This window comes from Barbus barbus (genome assembly GCF_936440315.1).
Source record: "Barbus barbus genome assembly, chromosome: 5".
NCBI lineage: Eukaryota > Metazoa > Chordata > Actinopteri > Cypriniformes > Cyprinidae > Barbus > Barbus barbus.
Window position 1 is genome coordinate 24,319,099 of NC_136733.1, and position 24,160 is coordinate 24,343,258.

A 24,160-nucleotide genomic window follows, 5' to 3' on the forward strand; every position below is an offset into this window, starting at 1 on the left:
TAACACAGTGCAAAACTTTAAGTGCATTTAAATGTTTATTATTCAAAACGTAGGCTAAATAATAACGAAATCTGACGACATTAAAAAGCAACTGCGCAATATCATTTACAAAGCATCAGCACGTCTTCGGTTGTGTTTCAAAACCAAATCAGCTCCCTACCTAGACAACATTCAGATTTATTGCCTATGTGATAATTAAAAATGTTGCTCGCGCCTGTGACGCCCAAAAATGCAGTCTAGACAAGCAGATCGCTAATACTAAGAAACAACTAATAAGTAATATGTTTACTGTAACTACCAGTTGGTGGATGCTCGCGGGTTGAGGACGTCTTCTTTAGCGGTCAGCAGAGACAGGCTGTACGTGTCCAAGTTAATCGCTCTCATCCTGATGCTGGAGTGTTTCTATGTACTCCACAAACCAGAGCACTTCAACACACGTTTTGTGTCACTAGCAAACAAGCAGTTCCCTTATCCAAAGTTGCATTCAGTGAGCTTTGCAGGCGATGTGTAACTTCTGAAGGTGAAGGGCTGTTGGAGTTGGAGGTGGAGACGAACACTACTGATGTGCATCAGTCCTGCTGGAAAACTTCATGAAGAGGAATCTCTCCGAAAGCTCCACCTCCTGCTCTGAGGGGGGAAAAACACCACTGCTGTTGCACAATTTCAGTTTATCTCGGTTGCTGCTAACATGAATTATAGACCGTGGTATGTACGGTCACATTAAAACAATTTGGAGGTAATGTAATTGAATCTAGTTTTTATATTCTAGATTTTTTAAACACAAGGACGCATTTGAAACGGTTTTATGGGCATTCTTGTTGAGTTTGGTCATGAGATGTCCGCATTTTAAGCTATCTTGGATTTGAGTGCATACAATTTTTTGGAGGTTTTCAAACGTTTTTGAGGCCATATTTACCTTTTATGTATACAGACCCATACTGTTTATATGTTTGCAAAATTAAATAACATTTAAATAATGGACTTTTATATCCTACACTGAATCTCAACCAAAACAGATTATTTAAATATTATCATTTGAAAATTAATTATTGATAAGTTGACAGTGTACTTTTAGTGTAGATACCCCCCCCCCCCCCCAAAAAAAAAATTAACTATATGCAGATATGTTTTATTTTTATTTATTTTAAGTTTTTTTCCACAATCTAATTACAATTAACATATTTAATTAACAATATAAGTTAACACATTAACGTTGACAGCCCTAAAATCTTAAGATCCTCCAGCGCCCCCATGCAGCCGAGGGTCAGCATAATCAAGTTAGAAAATTACATTTATTTGAACAAAGTTTGGGTGGAACCGGTTTGGATAATCCAACCAATCAGCATCAGAAAAAGCCTTTCTCACCTCTCTATTCAGTGACAGGTTCCGGCATCCCAACCCAACACCTCTCTCTCAGCCAGCCAGGGAAGTCCAGTGGAGTACTTTGGGTTTGTTCAAAATCTCAAGCTCGAAGCCCTCCTTGAGTACAGAAAGCCAAATATGCTTATTCTTTAACTCTTTTCTGTTACAAGTGAACTTGTGAAACTACTGTTTGTGTAAAGCTTTAGTACTTAATTAGTATTTTGTTCTTATTTTCATTCTTTTTCCTGGATTAGATAAAAGACAGACAAAATGGGCACAGAAAGAACATCTATACGAGTCTGCAAATTCAGTCAAAATGTTTAGATCTTTGCTCCTGTTTTGTGCTAATGTTTGAAGCGTAGCGGTGAATGAGGGTGAGTTTAGTTGGAAGTCCACTGGTCCTGCACTGACACGCTATTGAGCTGCCAGTCTCTCTTTGTGCAGGCTTCCTGTGAGCAGTCTTTGGAGCGCTTGGCAGCCAGCTGAGAAGCCGTTTACAGTGCATTGATCTCTGGAGGGACCCTTGTCTCAGCAGGGCCGATTTCATGGGAACTGAACTTGATGTAGTGTCCTTTAAACTGGCTTCTGGTTTTGTTGAAAATGCAATGCTTAGTATTATGTATTTCAGGTAATAAAATGTTATAGTTTTAGTTAACTGTTATAACCATTCTATATGCAGAAAACACTTTTCAACAAAACACTTTGAAACTTTCCTCTTGCCTTTTTTTTATCTGTTACCTCTTAGGATGTTTTATGCTTTCCGTGTTGTCTGATCTAGTGTACAGTTTTGTCTGTTATTATTGTTTCAGATCTATTTCTTGCAAAATACGTTCATGATTATACAGATAATAGGTACAGATAATACAGTGCATAGGATTAAACAAAATGATGAAAAATGCTTTAAGGCTAAAATACCCTCATTGATCCACAGGAGGAGAGAAGTTTAGTCTTCATACTTTACTGACGTCAGTTTAACATCGCTCTTAGGAATCAGGAGTTAGGAATTACCCACTCATTCTCTTCCACACACACACACACCCAGCCGTGAACACAAACTGACCCCACATCGTCCTCCATCTGGCTCTATAAACATTAGATCATCTATCTTTATGGATTAATTGATTCATGTTGTAGAGCTCTGCTATAGTGAAGGGCCCCCATTGCTTGCCTAAAACTCTGTGTTTAAGGGTAGATGTACACTCGAGCACAGATCCCAGCTTAAACCGCTGGAGCCCCCTAAAACATCCTCTTTGGAGGCATGTGTGAGGGTTTATGGCACATAGTCTGAAACAAACGGGTGCTCCATGTCCAAATTCCTTCATGATCTCAGCAGCTTCCTGCCTCATGTTGCTTTCCCTGTTGACAGATTTGAATGTTATGCTGTTGTGTTTGACATGACACCATGTCTGGTATTTCCTTTGAGTGACACGAGATATTGTTTAAGATGCTGTGCTGTTAAGAGAATGATAAAGTGCTGTTTGTTTGAGAGGAATACATTTAGCACTGGAATAATGTTATTTAAAACAGAGTAAACATGAAATGGAGGATGAAGCCCTCATGTCGTTTCTAAATGTTCTGAGTGAACCTGATAAAATCTAGTGTCATATACAATTCAACAAATGTGTTTTATATACCTCCGCCTTTCTAGAATTTTTCAAACTGAGGTCCAGGGGCCCCTAGTAAGTGGTGGAAGGGTATAAAAAAAATAAGTGAAAAAAAAATAGATTTTACAAATTGCTTTTCTAGGAATGTCAAAGTTTCCATATTTACTTATTCATACATTTACATAATCTGATAATATAACCATTTCATTCTACTTTCTAAAGACTGTCTGAAGTCAGATCATAAGATGAACAGCAATTGTTTTATCTTATTGACAACCCTAGTTTTTACAGAAAGAGAGAATTTGAGAGGAAAAATAGAGAAACCTTTCTTTTCAGGTTCAAACATTTAAAAGTACTCTAAAGGTGTGGTCACATTTACCGTTGCTCTGTGAAATCCAGTCATTGCATTGGGAATCTACACATTTGGGAGTGCCACATGAGTGCAAAAAATTTCCCCACGCAGATTTCACTAGTCTCACTCACAAAGAAGTTACTTTCATACCAAGCAGCTTTCTGCTGGTCAGCGCAACAACTTTGTGTGACCAACCTGAATATGAGCAAAATCTGTGTGGGAAAATTCTTCCTAAAGTTCTGATTCCAGTCATTGCTATTGAAATGACTGGATTTTGCCCAGAAAATTTGGCAGAGAAAAGGTAAATGTAACCTCACCTTAATATTGATACAAAAAAGGATTGCAGTCAACAAAGTAAATATTATCAGGCTTAATCATTTGCTTTGGGAGACTGAAAGTTATTCAGCTGTGGAAAAATATTGTCTATTACAAATAATCAAGTCTATTTTTGACCTTGGCCAGCAGGTCATCCTTTATGGTGGCCTTGGCATCGAAAAGTTTGAAAACCTTGCTCTACTATTGTGTAATGCCTCATAGTTTCATTAAAAGTGAAATGCATTGCACAAACAAATAACATTCAAGACCATTCCTGCCTGTTACAGCGTTGGCATATTTGTCTGCCTTTATATCTTGAACACATGCAGTGTACACACACTGTCATGCTTCAATCTGTTTAGACCTGAAAGAGATGTCAAAGTTCAACACACCAAAGATATATGCCTTTAATCCAGGTTTATAGCTTGACCTCTGCCCTCTCATAGTCATTACTCTTTTTCATCATATGCTTTCTGTTAGCCTTGCTTCTCTCCATCACTTTCAAGCATCCAGCATTTCATCAACCTTTCTTAGACTTTTGATACTGTGTTTTCATCTCTGAATGCATTATCTTAAGTAAATGCTAGCATTATCAGCACTGACTTCCTGGGAATTCGTTACCTTTTGGAATGCCTACATGTTGAAGACACACAGCATATTTGCCATATCATATGGAGCTGTACTATGTCAGGTTTCACAAAAATTTTCTGTGGATAATTTCAACCCTACTCTTTTCATTCCAATTTCTAAAATTGAAAAACTGTCACAGTTTAAGCTATGAATTTCTTTAGCTCAATTAACATTAAGAAATATGCAGGCAAAGATTCGTAATTGGTGGAGGAAAACATTTACTTCAAGGGTTTGGATTTCAGCGTTGTAAGCAGTAGGCCTATGTGTTTGCTTTCTCATGACATAATGACATTAAAAGGTCAAACAATGCTTGCTACGTTTTTCAGTATTATCACATTCTTGTGAGGAGGCTTCAAGGAACATCCTCCACTGGGTTCCAGTCTGTTTACATAGCCATTATTTAGTGCTGTGCTCATTACACCAGAAGATGAAGATCTCATGCTTTAGTTGTCACAGTCTGAACTCCCACATGTGGCACGCTTGTGCGTGTTAATTACATTTTCCTGTAATGTGCATCACACCAATTGAGGCCCAAGCAGGATGTTTTTTCTTCTTCTTTTTTGACAGGAGTTAAGCATATTGCTCACAGCACGTAGGGTGTCTGTGTGGATGATTAAGGCCAGATAACATATTTTAAAGAAGTATGTGAGCACAGACACCAACTGCCAACGTTCTGCCAGGTTAAACACACACAACGTGTGCTATTGCGTTGGAACATCGGTAACGATCTTCAGTACTCAAGGGGGTGATAGAGTCAGCTATGTTTCCATCACCCTCTTTTTATGCGCATTTTATTGCATCAGAAACGAGTGATGGAAACGCCAAATTTCTTAATTTGTAAAAAAGTTACTCTTGTTTGAGGGGGATTTTGACTTGTGCACAAAAGGGTTAATGCTAACAATGGGAGATGGAAATGCATTTTGCGAATAAATTCCGCATGAGCATTCAAAAAAGTCATGTGACTTTGCACTATAGGACGCAGTGTTGCCAATTTAGCTATTTTGTAGCAAGATTTAGCGACTTCCCCACCCATTTTGAGACTTTTTTCAAAAGTTTAGGGACAAATATAACAATTTCTTGGACAAACCTAAGTTCTCATCTTGCCCACTGATCTATATTCATCTTTAGATCAGTGAATTTGCCATTATGATGTCATCTAGCATCTAGTGACATTTAGCTACCAGTTTTAGCTACTTTTAATTGAAAGCAGTTGGCAACACTGAGGACGGCATAACCTGACTAACCAGTGGACTGATCTCGTTGCACAGCAATGAACTGAAATGTTATGATCATTCTCAGATGCCCAAGCAAAGTCTGTCATCAAAGCATTTCTGTATAATTGTCTCCCAGAATGGTCTTCCACGACTGCGTTCCGAAACAGCTAGCATTCACCTCCGAAAGAAAGCCTGCACTTATTGTGTTAAATTCGCAACTTCGAATGGAAACCTGGCTAATGTAGTCCTCAATAGGAATCTGCGTTATCAGGAATTTCATGTGAAGGACACATAAAGTGAAATATTTTCAAACACACCCAATTTGGCTAATTCTTGATTTAGTGCCCCTTGTGGCAATGCTGATAATCCATAGCACGCTAGTGATACATTTCACAACATAAACGACACATATGCAATCGAGTTTGCATGGTAGTTTGTTTTTCTGCCACAATTAATGTGATAAACTGAAGTGTATTGTGAAACGGAAAGAGGGAAAACCAGCTAGAGAGCTGTGATCATGACTTCACAAGATAAATAAGCAGAAAACCTGCAAATACCCGCAGACAGACTACAACTGTCAGTCTACAAAGATTTGAAGGGAAGAAAAACATATTTCATCAGTGGCTGCAACTCAACAAAGCCAAGATTATCTATATAACATTACCTAATAAGCCTGATTACATAAGACTACCAACACAGAAGAGACTTTGGTTTGGTTTTAGAGAGGTTTGTAGATTCACTAATATTACAAAGGCACATAGTTTAGTCAATATTTTGAAAATATTACTAGTTACTGGACCTTTGCTACATTTTCTTCAGACAACATTCATTGCTGTTTTGGTGTCTCTGCAGCTCGATATAAGGATATGCTGCCTCTGAATTTGCAGTTTGTTTCTGAACTTCACAACTGATTGTCTGACTGGAACGATTTTCACTGTGCAGTCCAGTGACAGTTAATTTATCTGTAACATATAGCTGAACAATTGCATGCAAAGAAAGACTAAACATACCCAGCAATTTGAGTCTTTTGCTTTCAGAACAACTGCCCTTCACCCTGTATTTAGACATAAGGACCTCACTAATGTAGAGGAATTTGATATAAGATGAGGGGGTGAGTGGGTCTAGGCATTCCGTTCCTGTTGGGAATGTCTGTGACTTTGCTTTGCTGATTCCGGTAATGGTTTTGGACTTGGGGCAACACATTTATTGAAGAATAACTTTGAGGAATTCCATTCTGGACAATAAAATCTTAAGAGCAACTGAATGTTCATGTTCTTCTCAGTTAACCCAATCAATCTATGGTCTTATTACATCTGAGACATTACATTAAACAGATCTTTAAAGAAAAGTTTAATGGAGAAAATGGACCATACTGTGCTAGCCATTTGTGAGATGTTTGCTAGCTGCAAAAGATCAAATATATTCCATTATATTCACCTTTTAGGGCATTTATGGGAAATTGTGCTTCTTGATGGCACGTTGGTGAGAAGGGAAAAATGTGCGAGAGTGGGATAAGGCCTCTCATGGAAGAGGAATGCAGTGGCAAGGTCAGGTAGAATTAACACTTATGTAACTTATTATAACAATATAATGTTTTTGAATAACATTAGTGTCAGTGTAAAAAAAAAAAAAAGAAGCAAAATTTAATCCACTATTCAGAATTTGATTTAGTTCAGAAACAATACTGTATTGCACATTCTGTTCTATAATACAAGCTTTTATAGATATCCGGCATGGAGACTTTATAGAGTTGCTCAATTACAGCCATAAGAGTGTTACCACATTGTGCTTTCAGTGTTTCTGGCCATCATGAATCAAACCATGGCACCACCAAACACACAAGTCACAGATCTGATGACACAAGCACTAGGGCTGTAATCAGTGTCTCACAAACACACACCATGGAGACTTCCTGGTCTGTTAGCCACCCGTCTACACAGACACCCCCTCTTTTGGGGCTGCAGCATCAGTTTACAGCATATGTGTTGGCTTTGCCCCTTCAAAGTGTTACTGGAAATGTTGCAGTGTGTGAGTGCGCACATGTGTATGGAGATGACTTATTTCCTGTGATGTGTATTCCTTCAAAAAATGCAACACTGCAACCACCGGTGTCCTATGGAAATCATTACCATGTCTGTGTTTGTATGACAACCAAAAACCTAATACAACAGCTGTTTAATTAAATCACCTCTAGGGACTAACATTTTGATCTGATTGTTTCAGGCGTTTGACTGAGGGACAGGGGGAAGGAAGGCAGTCACTTTTGTGATGACTCAGCCACTTTGTGAAGGAGAGACAAAAAGCAAGAGCCAGCTGAACAAAAGTTGTGCTTCTACATCATACCTGAGCAGCTCAACTAGCAGTACGTGGTATTAGTACATGGGAAAATGGTCATAATTCTAATGCAAAACTATATGTGACATATTATATCATATATAATATTTTGGTAAATATATGTATTATAGAGTTTAACGAGAGGAAACGCTTAAAACTGTATGTCTCCCTCTGCAGGGCATTTTACAGTACTGACCTTCCACATAAGCTGATCGCATGTACAAATCTTACATATAATTCTGTACATTTCCCATGTATGTGTAAGATACACTGAAAAAATGGTATAGGATTACTTTGAAATAATTTTCACTCAGAAATTGCTTGTAAATTTAAAAAATTATAACATAAAACAGAAGTAACACATTTAATTAAACATGACATTTTGAAGTATAAAGGCTGAAAGTTTTTTTTTTTAATGTAAACCACCAATAAAACTCCAATACAGCCTTGTATTTTTGTTTTATTTACAACTTTGAAAAATAATTTTTACAGTGTATCTGAGAACAGTTATACTCTTTTAAATTTATAGTAAATGATTATTACATTAAAATATGTTAATGTAACCATTTTTATGATCAATAGTTAACATTTCATTGCAAATAAAAACACACACAAATAAATGAGTTCAAAGAGTTCAGTTAAGTTTTATTAAAAGCCAAGCAAACATTAAAATACTGAAACATCAAAACCTTTTTCCAACCCCCTTTTTTGCTCCATTTTGTACAAATCACAGTTGTTCAAAAATATTACAAACGATTCAATAAAACTTTTTTTTTTTTTTTTTTTTTTTTGCAACAGCAGCAAAACATTCTGATTTTGTATTTTAAAAGCCCTTAGTAGTGTGTATAGTGTGTGTGTGTGTGTGTGTGCTTTTTCTGGTTCAGAACAAGAATTACAGAACAGGTATCAGAAACAATAATCAAACTAAGAAGTTAAAAAGAAAAACACAAAGTGCAAAACAGCTTTAAATAGTCACAGATTTGAAAGAGGAAGAGAGGTCAAGGGTAGGGTCAACAGTTAGTGACACCTACCTCACCTCAAGACAAAAAATGGCAAGGCCACCTCACCACAAGTAGAAACAGGGGCAGCGTCTGCCAAAGGGCATACAAGTGCTCCACTATAATTGACAGATGTTCAGTAATATGGCCCTTTTCTTTCATGAAGATGAAGGTGGATTTCAAAGCATAGAAAGGAAGTTGGTTAGAGAGCCCCTCTGCTGAAATACAGAAACTAACAAGGGCTTGAAGTGGTCTCTGCCTATGACCTGAGGTCAGATTGTTAAAAGCAGTAAGATGTGGTTAACCTTTCCAGTTTATTACAAATGTTGAGTGTTTTCATAAAAAAAATAAATAAATCAGGCAATCACCACAATAACAGCTTTCTGGAAAAAACAAAACAAAAAAAAACACCTACACCAAAGTCATATTCCAGAAAGAATGTTGTGTAACATATCTCCCCTGTTTTACACCAATTTATATGACCCTTGGCCTTGTAAAATAAAAAAAATAAAAAAATAAAACCCTGACCTTCAGTTGACTGTAGAGGGTGCAAGTGTGCCTCTGTTAATGTGCATGTGTTTACATTCACTCTCATCAAAACGATAATAATCACTGTTCACAACAAGCACAGGTTTCCACTCAGCTCAGCACTAACAAAAAGGGATGAAAACGTCTAAAATGTTAGGGGGGAAAGCATAAAATATGTCACATCACTCAAAGAACAGAGGGTATTGCTACATGCTGGCCACAGGCATGCAGAAGGAGCAAAACAGTGGTCTGATGGCTGTCAGCAAAAGTTCGTGGTGTCGTGTGTGTGTGTGTGTGTGTGTGTGTGTGTGTGTGTGTGTGTGTGTTAGTGCACTACAATTACCTTGATAAAAACGAAAGGCAGTGAACTCTCCTCAGAAAGATTTTCTTTTTTCAATTAAAGGCACGGTAACACAACAATAGACCACAGTTCTCAAGTGCTCTCACGTTTCTTAAACTAGTGGGTTTCTAATGTACTGTCATTAAATAAATAGAACTACAACCACAATGTGTCATTAATAATGAACATGTTAAACATTTAGTATAACATTAAGTATCTGTAAGGGTTGTAGATGGACGTTTTAAAAGTTGTAATGAGAAACTGATTTTTTATTTATTTTTCCAATAACACGATGAAAGTGCATGATAATTCCTTAGTAATCAAAGCTACTGTTATTCATAATTACATACAAGTTAGCGCTTAGACCATTCCCATGCACATCTTACCTGTAAACGTGCACTGATAAATACTTTACAATTTGTTAAACTGAAAGAAAATCTACAAAGAATATCATTTGTATCAAATTTGAAGCTAAAGTGCATATTTAGCAAGCAGTTATACTGTCTTTCCTGTTGTAAGTTACTGTCTGAATAAATCTATCGATTTAAAGCGATTGTTCACCCAAATATGAACATTCTATTGTCGTTTACTCGCCCTCACATCAATTCAAACTTGTATGACCTTTTTTTCTGTGAAACATAAAAATGTTTTGAAGAATGTTCTTGTCCATACAAATAAAGTTGAGTTGGATGCGTTTGACTACATGGATGCCACACACTACTTTTGTGTTCTTCAAAAGAAATAAATTCATATAAAACATGTTGAAACAACATGAGGGTGAGCAAATGACAGAGTTTGCATTTGGGGTGAACAATCCTTTTAAGGGCTAATAGACCTGTCTAATACTGTTTATATGAAATCTACCAAACCACCTAATTTCAACAGAAAAACACATCACGTGTCCTTGAAGATAATGAAGGCATATTCGATTCAAGCACAAGGTACAAAGACTTTGAGCAACCGACATAAAACATCTTACAGTAAGTATGAGGGATTTTTTTTTGTTTGTTTGTTTTTTAACGTAAGCACAAAATAAGCAGCACCGTTTTAATGGAAGAAACCATTCCATGCTACAAAAATGCTTTAAAAAGCCGTAGTTTAGAAACAGTTAATGCCATGCACATCAAAGGCAGACCAACTCTAAAATAAAAGTGCAAAAGCAAATAGTCAAAGAACAAAAAGTGCAAACGAGCCCAACAATGCTTTTCATCCCAAAAAGCATGCTGATGTTTGAAGTGTTCTTCTTTAACTCTAAGGGGCAGACTGAGATTAAGTACATAATTTATTGCAGAGCCAGTCTGCAAATACACAGTAAGGTCTTACATTCGTTATTTTACTAATTATTAAGCCTTTAGGCATAGTGTGGCATCTATAAACATTCATTTATTTGTTTGCCCCTGTAAATAAAGCATCTTAATGGGATAAACCTACAAAAGTGCCCCAACGGGTGAAGATGGTAGCATACAGGCATACAGCATCTGCTCTCCATTTACCACGTTTTTTTATGATTTATTTATTATTTTGTGTATCGGCCTGTCTGAGCACATGGGCTCGGTGTGTCTATTTTTGTAGCTGTTGTTGATTTCAGCTCGTCTGCTGCGAAAAGCTTTGAGGAAGTGAAATCAAAAAGCCAGAAATAGAAAAAGGATGGCATGGAAAACTTAAAAAGATTTCTCACTCACCTCCCACCTAAAATAGTTATTAAAAACACTTTTGTTAAAAGGCACAAAACAGGCAAAACAAACATGCTTCACCGAGAAATACTTGAATGTAGAAGGGAAAGTGTAACAATGGTCATAGGCACTCATGTTTTCAGATGGAAGGCAGTCGAGACATACCCTAGCAAGCGGATGCTAACAACACTTCACAGCGCATGCATGTCTAAAAGAGGAACCAAAGCGAGAGCGGCTGTTAGCACATCACTGTCAGTAACTACAAAACCTGTTTCGAAAGCTTTTCAATCAAAAAAGAAGGATAGACTTGATTTACAGCTTATGTTGGGATATTCTGTTATTAAGATTGTCAAAACTTGTGTAAGAGGCAGTCACACTACACTTTTCCTTCCATTGATACGCATGCAAATGCTGGATACCAGAATCACAATGCTCCAAGTTTGGTGAACTCTGACCTGCAAACTTGTATCATGCTTAGATGTGTGACCAACAGAAGACTATTACGTCATGACTTGACAGCTTAGTGGAATTAAACAAACACAAACTTTAAATTTGCAGTTTCGCAGCACTGCAGAAATGTGTTTTTTTTTTTTTAAGACACCACATGGTGTGACATCACATCATGAATGTTGCTCAAAGTCTAGTGTAACCGCCCCTTAACGATATAATGGGTGAATGGTTGAACGCTGTGACATTTAGCAGGTTAATCCTGAGCACCGATTTTATCTGCGTATGTAAAGTGCAAAGTGAAGCGTCACATTGCAACGTATCAAACACTACAGGAAGTGGATCGATAGCTTCTCCTTCAGTTTGGCTAACTGCAGAGGTAGAGGAGCAGAGGAGTAACAGAGGGGAGTGGCGAAGGAATGCGAAACATTGCAACCTACTTTTTGGTTCGCCAATAGCTAAGACTGAAGTAGTGCTACAAAAACGAGTGCATTTCACAAGGTATTGAAGATCCGAAACAGGATTGACAAACAAATGAGTAGCTAGTACTTTCAAAAGCAGGGTAAACTCAGAAGGCATGGGCGCCCCCCCAGTGGTGGAGGTGAAAGGCAAGCAAGTAGAGGAGCTTACTAGTGGTCATATCACAAAGCTCAATCTACAAAACGTCATATAACAGCGGTGACTGTTAATACTCTCCTGGCAGTGGTAAAAATAGCCCTAATTTTGTAGTTTACTTGCTGTCAAGTTTTTGTTTCTGCAGATTTTGGTAAGGCGTTTGTGTTTGAATGAGTTGTCTGTGTGTATGTCTGTCTTTGGTGCTGGCCTGGAGATTTTTAGTGAGTGACAGACCTGAACTACACACCCCTTCTATTCTACCACATGAGCAAAATTTAGTAACAGGACAAGAGATCTGAAAAACAGTTCTTCAGTAGGCAACACAATTGGTATTCAGAGCCAATATGGGGCAATGGAAGATCCAAAATGGAGAACTGTTTTTAGTGAGAATGTATGCAAGGGCAATAACCCCTTTATTTTAATAAAAAATAAAAATAAAAATAATATATCCCTGCCGCCATTTTAGTTGCTAGTTGTATTCAAAGCTAAGCTATGTTTCAGCTTGTAGGCATTGAACATGACGGTTTTCCCAGAAATAGGTCTCACAGAGAAAAGCTCAACACAACAGCACCATGCAGCATCTGTGTGCCTGGGCGCCAGCGCTCAGACGGGGTGCTGGTGTGAGTGTGTGTGTGGTCTTGTATAATAATAACAGTCTTAAGAGGCAAAAGCAGGCCACTGCAATGATAGCGTTCCCTATGTGATGCTGCGGCGAGACCTGTTGCATTCGCACAGTAGAACATGTAACATCGAGAGTGAGAAAGATTTGAGACTTTCTCCGGGCCGTCTCCCACTTAATGACACATACGCTTTGAGCTCTCGTGGCAGGCAGCCCGCTAAGGCCCAATGCGGGGAGGGAAGGTTAAAGCTCAGAGGCAAAGAAGACCCGGACTTGCTTCCAGCAGTCGGGATGGATGCACAGGAACAGGGATCCCCAGGCTTGGCTACATGCCTCTGGACTGAAAAGAGGGAGAGGGGTACAGGGGGTTTGAATGGATGGATGGAGGCAGACCTTCAGGAAATGTGGGGTGCTGAGGAAGGTGGATGTCTCCAGAAGCACCAGCCCCGTTTGGTGTGCTGCTTGCGTAAGATCTCCTCCTCGCGCTCTCGCTCTTTTTGAGATCGGAGGTAGCGGTCTTCATCCTTCAGGAACCAGACAGGGGGCCAGCGATGCTTCTCAAAGTGTTTCTGGTTTTCTGGAAGAACAAAAGGGCAAGATGAAGGAAATACAGTGGAAATTTTTTTTTTCTTGCTCAGTATTTGTATCTTGTTTTTTCATCTAAAGATAAACATCTAAAGATCCTTACACAAAGAGACATTTACTTGAGAAGTAATATATTATGCTAGATATTGTGTTGTATTCAGAGACACAATTTGGAGAACTTTATGGCTGAAGCAAAAAAAGCAAATGGTCTAAAAATGTTTTTATTTTGTCTTTGATTTTAGTTTTTTTTTTGTTTCCCCAGTGGCAAAAGTTTTTATTCATAAATATCTTATTTAATATATATCATGTTGCTTAGATGTTTAGCTATATTTACTTGAAAATAAAAAAATCCAATTGAAGAGAATAATGTTTACAAAGTACAAATTAGAATTGTAAAATAAATAAGTAAATACAGATATTTAAATTTATAAACACATACAGACACTTACTTTAAAAGTTTGGTACAATACAATTTTTTCATGTGTTTGAAAGTTTGAAAGTCCCAGCAAGGCTGCATTTATTTGATCAAAAATACAGTAAAATCAGCAATTTCAAATACATGTTCTCTATACGTGTTTTAACATATATATTTTTAATTTAATTAATTCCTGTGATGGCAAAGCTGAATTTGAATTTGATAATTCAACTGAATTATTATCAACTTTGAAATCAGTTGTGGTGCTCTATTTTTTCTACTCAATAGAAAGTTCAACAGAACAGCATTTTTTTTAAATGAAAATCTTTTCTAACATTTTAAATGTTTTACTGTCACTTCCAATCAATTTAGCGCATCCTTGCTGAATTTATTTCATTTATACATAATATAAATCTAATAAATAAATGAACAAAAGCACTTCTTGCTCCTTACCAGGAGACATAGTCTTCATATCCTTAGGGAATTTTCGACAAACGCTATTGTAGTTGGTGCAGATATGATGCAGACACCAGGCCGAGAGCTGTTTGGAATTGTGGAACTACAGCAGACAGAAAAGCAGAGTTAGCGCAGCGTGATTTCTCTCAATGAGGCTCATTTGAAAAGCAAAGTCTGCTCATCCTTTGAACTAGAATAATGTAGGCTATGAATGAATGGTAATTCTATAATGTGTGCCATTGGTTATATTGCCACTTCATTACTCAGTGCATTCTATTAAAGGCTTTGTTTGCTTCATCTTTATTAATGTTACCTGAGCCATCTCCAGATAGGCCAGCACACGGCCATCAATGTCCACCCCTTTAACGGACAACTGCAACAGCTCCTCAACGGCATGTTGCTCTGTAGACCATGGCAAAACACCACACAACAAGTGTTAATGTGTCAGCCATGAGGCTTAATGGTTAACTATTTACAAAATTCTCCATAACAACAAAATCGTCAACAGTGAAACAATTCTCTCCTTCACCGGTGTATCTTTAGATAATATTTAGCTGTAGATAACATTTATTTTTGTTTATTTATTTTGTTAGTTAGCACCATGTCTAGTGGATTTGATTAGTTTAAATGCTATAATCTGTAATATTAACCAACATTTGGCTCACAAATTATGTCTTTGCAAATTCATGCTGAAAGTATAAGATCTCAGATTATTTTCCTCTCCAGGCCCATTAACCACAGAATTGTACAGTGCTTTTTCAAGGTATGCTGTCTGCCTTCGGGTAAACATAGAGCCATTATTAAACCTACCTGTTAGAGCTACAAGGCGGGGAAGACAGAGGCGATTGGCTAGTATTATAAGGTCCATTGGTTCCAGTTCAGGACATGGTGTTAACACACCACAGTACAGAAACTCCAGAACGGCTCTCATGCAGGCACAACTGGTGTTGGGGATAGAGACCTAAAAAGAGAAACGGAGAAAGAAAAAGACGTGGCGGTTAGCAAAAACAAAACAGCCTAAAAATGTCACGTTCACAGTTATTAACAAAAGCCCACGTTGATAAAAGTTTGTGAACAGATTTCATAACCCGTGCTGAGGAATGTTTATTCATAGCTCATCTCCAGGACATGGAAACTCGAGAGGCAGATTGATCCAGGGATGAAACAATCTGCTCCACACCTCTCCCCTATTGAGACCTGCATGGTCCTGGCTGCTGACCATTAGAGGAGGCCTTTGTGTTGACATGGCAAGATCCAAAGTAGCCAAGGAAGCGGTTAGAAAGGGATGCACGTATCCAGGAAGGCTCGTGGAGGAAGGGGCCTGAGAGAGCGATAGGAGGGCGAGGGCAGTGGCCACCACAAGGGGCCTTTCATCCTTCAGGAGATTAAAGCACTGTGTGAAACCGTTGACAGTCTCAGCTTAAAGCTGTGGAAAAATAACTCTGTGGGCTTGTCGCTACGGGAAACCTGGCCTCTGCATAAACAAGAACCAACAAGCCAGCCTACAGGAGAGACTGTCATCATATAACAGTGAACACAGAATATGCTTAACAGAACAAATACACAACATTCAGCAAGGCTCTGATCCCATATACTGATATTTCAAATTTTGTCACCACCAGAACATACTCAAAACAACCACTTGGTGCACCAATTTATTTATGGTGTTTATAACATCTTAACTTTAAAAAAAAAAAACTGTATTCTTCTGCTTTTAATGAGTGGATGTACATCATATTAGTACAAGGCCACATTATCATTCAAAAGTTTGGGGTCAATAAGATTTTTTTTAAAGAAAAGGCACATTTAATTGATCCAAAGTGACAGTAAAGACAGTTTCATTATGACAAATGGTATTCCATATTTGTTCTTTCTTAACTTCCTATTCATCAAAGAATCCTGATGAATCACAAAAATGTCAAGCAAGGATCATAATAAGAAATGTTCCTTACGCAGCAAATCAGTATTTTAGAATGATTTCTGAATCATGTGACACTGAAGACTGAAGAGTAATGATGCTGAAAATTCAGCTTTGCTATCACAGAAATAAATTACATTTTAAAATATATTAAAACAGAAAATCATTATTTTAAACTATAATAATATTTCCTAATTGTGTAAGCATTATAATATAAAATCTTACTGACCCCAAACTTTTAAACAGTAGTGCATTTCACAAATACAGTGCAATCCACATTTATCATCTTTCACAGAAAGCAATTTTAGTGAATTTAGGAGCATACATGACACTGTGAGGTCCCTGGAGGCCACATGACATAATCTGCCCAAGTCCAACACCATTCATAACCAAAATCACATAAACCCAAGCATAAAGGTAGAAGAGCTGTTGTTTTGACTCTGCTTTGGCTGGAGGGTGGAGAGCAAACAAAAGCATGCTTATTCTTTCAGCTCCAAGGAACGGCCAAGGAATTAGGGGAGAGCTTTCAGCTGGGACACAAAGAGGAAAGTGCAGAGTCTGTGAATCAACCCATGGCAACCTTCTCCTTATGCCGTCGCCATGCTCAGACTAAGTAGTTATTCCTCTGTGAATTAGGACAGGATGCAGTGGATTTAATTGCCTTTAGAATTACCCTGTTTGAGGACTGAACACTTACAGGGTGCAGATGCTTAAAGCAACCTGGAAACCACTAGCACTAGCATCTTGTGAAGGGGTTTGTCCAATCACAGGCAAACATCTTTATAATGCTTCAAATAATATTGATCACATACATCCAATTTAAAAATGACTAGACATTTCCACTTACCCTGAACTGCACTGACCTTCTGCTTCTTGCTTAGTGAGTTGTGCGGTAAACTGATCTTAAATGCATCAAACTAAAAAACTATCACAACAGAATCTGTACATGAGTAGGAGGCTGTGGGAACAACGACCGCAAGGTGACACAGATTCTATAGGTCAGAGATGGTACATTGGGGGGTGGCAAAATGATGCTCAGCGGTACTTCTGAAGCCTAGCGGTGCCCTTCACCTGTCTGTCTCAAAGCCAATTAACAGAATGTCAGTGCGAATATGACCGTTCATTATGGCTAAAGGGCAGATTCCAAACCAAGATGGCGCCGCTGATGGCAGCTATTGTGCGTTGCTCTCCAGGGTTTGTCTGTTTTTGTTTGTTTTTTGTTTTTCAAATACGATCAGTTTTACCAGGGATGATGACCTGCTGAACATTCGGCAGAACACATCACAAAATCTTTTACCGGATTTTGATTTTTCGGACGTTTTGCTGGACATTGTAGTTGGCGGAGCCGTAGCTCTGGTTAAACGCTACAGGAGGCGTAGGTGGGGGAGGCGAGTCGGTCGAACGGCGTTGCCTAGCATCTATCTGGCGAATCTCCGCTCTCTACTCAACAAAACGGATGAACTACTTCTGCTCTCCCGGACAAACAAGGATTTTTCTAACTCTGCTGCCCTGTGTTCCACGGAAACCTGGCTAAATGTCGACATACCAGACAGAGTGATTCATCTGCCTAATTACCTGCTGATCAGAGCAGATCGGGACGCGGAATCAACGGGGAAATCACGCGGCGACATGCTTTTACATCAATGAGAGGTGGTGTACAGATGTAACTGTGTTAAAGAAGATGTGCGGTTCAGATCTAGAAACGCTCTTCATTAACTGCAAACCGTTCTATTCGCCGCGGGAGTTCTGCTCGTTCATTCTCGTGAGTGTCTACATTCCACTGCAAGTGCACGTGAGCACAGCTCTACAGAAACTCGCTGATCTGATCACAGACACAGAACAACAACACCCAGACTCTGTTTTAATCATACTCGGGGACTTTAATAAAGCAAATCTCTCCCGTGAACTGCCAAAATACAGACAGCACATCACATGTCCCACCACAGACAGTAATATATTGTATCACTGTTACACAGCAATAAAGGTGGCATATCACTCTGTTCCACGAGCACCTTTAGGACTCTCTGATCACTGTTTGGTTCATCTTATTCTGACCTACAGGCAGAAACTTAAATCTGCAAAGCCTGTATTAAGATCTGTTAAAAGATGGACTAATGAAACAGAGCGGGATCTACCAGCCTGTTTCTCTCTCACTGATTGGACTGTTTTTGAAGCCGCTGCCACCGATCTGGACGAGGTCACAGAGACTGTAACATCTTATATCAGTTTCTGTGAGAATATGTGCATTCCTAACAGGACTCATCTAATCTACAACAACGACAAACCATGGTTCACTGCAAAACTCAGACAGCTCCGTCAGGCCAAAGAAGATGCTTACAGAAAAGGGGATAAAGTCTTGTACAAACAGGCCAAATACACACTAGAAAAGGATATCACCAGTTACAAATCACCCTCCCTCAGCACTCTGGAGAATCGACACCTGGCAGACGACTTGAACGAGTTTTATTGTCGTTTTGAAAAATCACCCCACACCCACCCTGAACACCTCTCCACACAACCATTAACAACTCCAGCAACCCTCCTCTCCCCCACACCTACAATTCAAATCAGCGAAGAAGATGTGTGCCAGGTCTTCAGGAAGAACACCAGGCCCAGACGGTGTGTCACCAGCCTGTCTGAAAATCTGTGCTGACCAGCTGGCCCCCATCTTCACACACATCTTCGACAGATCACTGGAGCTGTGTGAAGTCCCCTCATGCTTCAAACGCTCCACCATCATCCCCGTCCCAAAGAAACCCAAAATTACTGGACTTAATGACTACAGACCTGTGGCCCTAACGTCTGTAGCCATGGAATCTTTTGAAAGACTGGTTTTGGCTTATCTGAAGGACATCACTGGTCCCTTACTGGACCCCCTGCAGTTTGCCTACAGAGCAAACAGGTATGTGGATGATGCAGTCAACATGGGACTGTACTTCATCCTGAAGCATCTGGACAGACCAGGGACTTGTGAGCATCCTGTTTGTGGACTTCAGCTCCGCTTTTAACACCATCATCATGGAAACCCTTCAGAACAAACTAACCCAGCTCTCCGTCCCCACCTCCGTCTGTCAGTGGATCAACAGCTTCCTGACAGACAGACAGACAGCAGTTAGTAAAGCTTGGTAAATTCACATCCAGCACTCGTACCATCAGCACTGGAGCTCCTCAGGGCTGCGTACTCTCCCCACTGCTCTTCTCCCTCTACACCAATGACTGCACATCTAAAGACCCCTCTGTCAAGCTCCTGAAGTTTGCAGACGACACCACACTGATCGGCCTCATTCAGGACGGTGACGAGTCTGCTTACAGACAGGAGGTTAAGGAGCTGGCTGTCTGGTGCGGTCTTAACAACCTGGAGCTTAACACGCTCAAAACTGTGGAGATGATAGTGGACTTCAGGAGAAACCCTCCTGCTCTCCCCCCACTCACCATCATGAACAGCACCGTGACTGCAGTGGAGTCATTCAGATTCCTGGCCACCACAATTTCTCAGGACCTGAAGTGGGATATTCACATAGACTCCATTGTCTGAAAGGCCCTAGAAGTTGTACTTTCTTCGCCAGCTGAGGAAGTTCAACCTGCCACAGGACTTACTGAAACAGTTTTTTATCTGTTTTATTATCATCTGTGTCCGGTCCTGTTGCTGTCTTTCTGTTGCACTGTGGAGCTTCTGTCACTACAACAAATTCCTTGTACGTGTAAATATACTTGGCCAATAAAGCTCATTCTGATTCTGAAAAGACGCAGAGGGGAGACAGAAGGCAACTTCCTATTAAAACCTAAAGATAACAATAGTGCCGTGAGTGAATGGAAATTTTGTTTGTCTCAATCTGCAAAATCACAAGCAAACACACCGATCTATTGAATGCTAATGATATGATATATATATATATATATATATATATATATATATATATATATATATATATATATATATATAAGACTGTTTAATATTTAATTTCTTAATTATTTTTCATACTGATTTGCATTGATAGATGGCAGTGCAGCATCTAAGAGCACTGATGTGTCAGTACTTAAAGCATATGAAGAACAGCAATGCTTATGTTAGGCAGATAACTACTGAATGCACCATTAAATGTAATCTTTAACAAACTGCAAAATAAATATCCTTTTTCATACTGAACTTGATACCTAAATTCATTAGTTTTTAGTGTTTTATTTTTTATTGACTGGAATTTCAATTAAATTGTGATATTAATATGCTTTGTTAATTTGTTGTTTCTTGGAAGAGGAAGAATTGAGAAAAACAATGCAACTACCTTGAGAAGAAAATGGGGTGAAGACCCAAGGGAATGTGTGTTTTACGGAGGAAGTGGTCACCTATCAAAAGCAACCAGACTCTTTCTCATCAACTAACAAGTTACTGCAGTGTACACTGCAACCACAGTCTCCACCTTCATCGTCTCCGTTTTCACTTCATCTTTGTCTCAGGGAAAATGTGACAGCTTCTCACATTTGAGCTTCCGCTCAGTCTTGCGCTAATCAGGAATTCTGACACCTGAGCATCTCCCATATGTTCAGACACTTCCTGCCTTAAAAAGCAGCATGTTCAAAACAACAGAGATAGACCAGCAAGACTTTCTGAAGTGTACTCACATTGAGTTTCATGCGATGTAAACATACAACATGAAGAGACCTATAAATAACATTCAGACACAGCAGTGGTGTAGACGTTGTATGGATTTTTAAAGTCATCTTCAGTAATAAGTATGTGCTGCCTAACCTCAAAAACCTTGAGAGATATTTCTGCACAGGACTAGAATAGTAAAGCTTACATGTGGTAGATCAATCAAGGACAACTCTTGACTCTGTGCGTCACAAACTGAGAAGACAATCATGTGCAGCAATACACATTTGAGTACAGACTCTGAAAATCCACTTATGGTTGAACGATCAGCTTTACTCAACTGAATGACACATTATAAATATTTGTCACCCTGAGGTCTTGCAAGGTCTTTATATCTGGTTATACAACACCTTCTGTGTTGGCTGCTGCACAGACAGTGACAAGGGCCAGCTCTATTCACATCCTCATTCTAAAAATAGTACAGTGTTCACTACAACCAGTCGCTACAATGCCTACTGTGCCAGACTGGAGGAGACGAGGACCAAGTCATTTGGCCGCTCTTTGCCTTGCATCATTACTGTAATGTATGGAACAGGCTCCGTTTTTTAACATTTACAAAGCCCACTGAACATTTCGAAAGTGATTGCTGCTCAGGTGCCAAGAAAGAGTTTAAAAAAGACAAAAGAAACTTGGATGCTACGAGTCGACAACCAGACAACCCATCTCTCCCTCCTTGTGAACTCCCTGCTTCTGATGAGATTTCTACTGAAAACACACCAAATCATTTTGCATTAATTATGCTGTGCACAAGAGACAAAAAAAGAAGTAACACTGCCTCAAAGATAGTTACTGTACTCACTAATACCAAAGTAGAATAAATAAACATTAAAGGAATACTCCACCCAAAAATGAAAGATCTCTAATTTCCAAACCCTGATGTATAAGACTTTCTTTCTTGAACATGAGAGATTTTTAGAAAAATAATCCTTGTGTCCATATAAGTCACTTTTGAGTCCATATAACACTCGAGAATAAGAGTCTCAAAATTGACACTTAAAAAAAAAATACAAACGCGACAGTAATCCATAAGAACAATTTGATGAATCAATGTCTTCTCAAGCAAAACTAAAGTGGTGTGCGTTTATTGTTACTTATATGCCTCTATAAATGATCACTTCCGGCCAACTGTCATATGTATGCTCATTTGACGTAAACAACATCACATTGTGAAGTGAGATGTACGCACACAATTCTCTGTGCTTCCACACTGCTTAGTATTTAGTAATTTTCTCACACAAAACTAGTAAGCTTCAGAAGACATTGATTTATCAATTGGGGTCTTATGAACTACCGTTGTGTTTGTTTTGTGTGGTTTGTGAAGTGCCAGCTTTGAGGGTCCTAGCATTTACATTTACATTTATTCATTTAGCTGACGCTTTTATCCAAAGCGACTTACAATTGCTATATATGTCAGAGGTCGCACGCCTCTGGAGCAACTAGGGGTTAAGTGTCTTGCTCAGGGACACATTGATGTCTCACAGTGGATTCGAACCCGGGTCTCTCACACCAAAGGCATGTGTCTTATCCACTGTGCCATCACCACCACCAGCAACTTGCATTATATTTTTATAAAAATCTCTGTTTGTGTTCATCTAAAAAAAAGAAAGACATCTGCATATAGAGCGGCATAAGGGTAAGAGAATTTTAATTTTGAGGTGGAGGATCCCTTTAAAATTCAACTCTTGACCAAAGAGCATGTCAAGCTTGTCAAAGCAGAACCAAGTTTACTTGTCTCTGGCCACCTTGTGTTGATCTCTATGTGACATACTCTCAGTCAATGCTGTCAGAATAGAAAAGCAGCCAGCATCCTATTTCCCGCATCAGTTTGTTCTTGTGCTGTAAATCTAGCTCCCTGTAATGCTTGTAAATTTATACAGGGTGATCCTGTTCACCGGCAGGCCTGGACACCTATAACTGTCATCCTCTGGTGTTGGTCAGATTGGTCCGAGTTCCTGCCCTTAGGGATCTTGTCTTTCTAGAACTTGAGCTGACAGCCGGTAGCCCAAGGAAATCAGAGAGCGTGCACGGGATAGACCTGGATAGAGTTGTGTGCAGGTGAGATGAGCCTCCGAAAGGAATACAGTGAAACCTTACCTTTGACAACTGACTTAATAGTTCTGGATGAAAAATACAAGAGCTAAATTTATGCCAAGAAGAACTGTGATATGTTAGAATACTTCCATTGAAAAACAAATGTAACAATCAAAAACTGTGTGGAATGGTTATCATGTGGTTTTAGTTTTAAAAATCTATGAAAGGTTCACACACAAACACTTCCTGTGGACGTAAACATGACGGTGCTGAGGAAAGAGGAAGTGCCCAGTCTTACAAATTTCCTGTCACTATAAACTCAGCAATGCACTGAAACACACACACAAAGATGTGAGCATGTTTTGGAATGAGCGCGTGCATAATCTAAAGATATGGTATTATATATCAACTGCTGTGTTGCAAAAGCACATCACATGACAATGAAATAAGCATAATACAGACTGAAAATAATTACCTGATCTAACTTCACCAGAAAAATGTATTAATATATATTATTATAACTCTAACATGATGTAAAAACTGGACCAAATCCTAAATTTTGTCCTACAACCTCAATCGCTGCAAATAAATCTTTCTAGACCCCTTCTAGTTTGCCTCTCTTGAATATGGGAGTGCAGACAAAAAGCAGATACAGTGGTGTGAAAAAGTGTTGGCCCCCTTCCTGATTTTTTATTTTATTGCATGTTTGTCACACTTTAATGTTTCAGACCATCAAACAAATTTAAATATGAATCAAAGATAACACAAGTAAACACAACATGCAGTTTTTAAACTAAGGTATTTTTTATGAATGGAAAACAAAATCCAAACCCACATGGCCCTGTGTGAAAAAGTGTTTACTACTTTACTAAAAATATCCTGCATGGCAGAGTTCCAAGATGAAAAACGCTGCTGAGCAAAAAAACATAAAGGCTCGTCTCAGTTTTGCCAGAAAACATCTTGATGATCCCCAAGACTTTTGGGAAAATACTCTGTGGACTGACAAGACAAAAGTTTAACTTTTTGGAAGGTGTGTGTCCCATTACATCTGGCGTAAAAGTAACACAGCATTT

General features: G+C 38.9%; 2 protein-coding genes across 7 annotated transcripts in view; both read right to left on the minus strand.

Annotated features, from left to right (window-relative positions):
• Positions 1–1,398, minus strand: part of LOC306870402 (uncharacterized protein) — a 38,778-nt gene extending 37,380 nt beyond the window's left edge. The window contains exons 1-2 of one of the 4 annotated variants that reach the window (XM_079417643.1): positions 1,366–1,398; positions 299–627 (exon numbers count right to left, since the gene is read on the minus strand). In XM_079417643.1, the coding sequence (XP_079273769.1) occupies positions 299–384 (86 nt within the window). In that variant the 5' untranslated portion in view covers positions 385–627; positions 1,366–1,398. The remainder of the gene's footprint in view (positions 1–298; positions 628–1,365) is intronic. The other 3 variants (XM_079417644.1, XM_079417641.1, XM_079417642.1) reach the window with 3 other exon arrangements.
• A 9,297-nt stretch (positions 1,399–10,695) lies between these two features.
• Positions 10,696–24,160, minus strand: part of LOC306870433 (rho-related BTB domain-containing protein 1-like) — a 50,352-nt gene continuing 36,887 nt past the window's right edge. For all 3 annotated transcript variants that reach the window (XM_079417702.1, XM_079417701.1, XM_079417700.1), the window contains 4 exons: positions 15,298–15,448; positions 14,801–14,889; positions 14,485–14,590; positions 10,696–13,608 (listed from right to left, as the gene is read on the minus strand). In XM_079417702.1, the coding sequence (XP_079273828.1) occupies positions 13,427–13,608; positions 14,485–14,590; positions 14,801–14,889; positions 15,298–15,448 (528 nt within the window). In that variant the 3' untranslated portion in view covers positions 10,696–13,426. The remainder of the gene's footprint in view (positions 13,609–14,484; positions 14,591–14,800; positions 14,890–15,297; positions 15,449–24,160) is intronic.